The sequence below is a fragment of the Alligator sinensis genome, unplaced genomic scaffold (assembly GCF_000455745.1).
Source record: "Alligator sinensis unplaced genomic scaffold, ASM45574v1 scaffold1667_1, whole genome shotgun sequence".
Classification (NCBI taxonomy): domain Eukaryota; kingdom Metazoa; phylum Chordata; order Crocodylia; family Alligatoridae; genus Alligator; species Alligator sinensis.
The window spans coordinates 931,189-931,584 of record NW_005842504.1 but is presented as its reverse complement, the minus strand read 5'-3'; the positions used below and the strand labels follow the sequence as shown (position 1 = coordinate 931,584).

Below are 396 nucleotides of genomic sequence, written 5' to 3'. Positions count from 1 at the left end.
CTCCGGCCCCCTGCTTGCTGCCCCAGCCCCTCCCCATGCTGCCGTAGGGGGTTTTGGGGGCCCCGGAGCTGCTTGGGGCGCGGGGGCAACCCTTGCCTAACACGTCTCTTCTCTTCTGTCTCGTCTCTTCCTCTCCGCCCGCCCGGGGTTTAGTCTGGAGAAGGCCAGGTCAGCACCCGCTGCCCTCGCAGCCATCGCATGGCACCTTGCTGGCCCCCCCCCCCGAGTGGGGGCCAGCGCTGTCCCACAATGCACCTGGCCTGGCGCTTCTATCTCTCTGGTGCTTTTTGCCCAGGGCCTTTGTGGGGGGCATCTTCAGATGTGCATGTGCCAGCGCCAGCGCAGCGCCTGCGCGCTCGGGCAGAGCTGGTGGCATTGTCGGGGGGGGGGGGGGGG

General features: G+C 68.9%; 1 protein-coding gene across 1 annotated transcript in view; it reads left to right on the top strand.

Annotated features, from left to right (window-relative positions):
• Positions 1 to 396, top strand: part of RYR1 (ryanodine receptor 1) — a 45,730-nt gene that overhangs the window by 30,610 nt on the left and 14,724 nt on the right. The window contains 1 exon segment of the mRNA XM_025213073.1: positions 154 to 168. Within this exon segment, the coding sequence (XP_025068858.1) occupies positions 154 to 168 (15 nt within the window).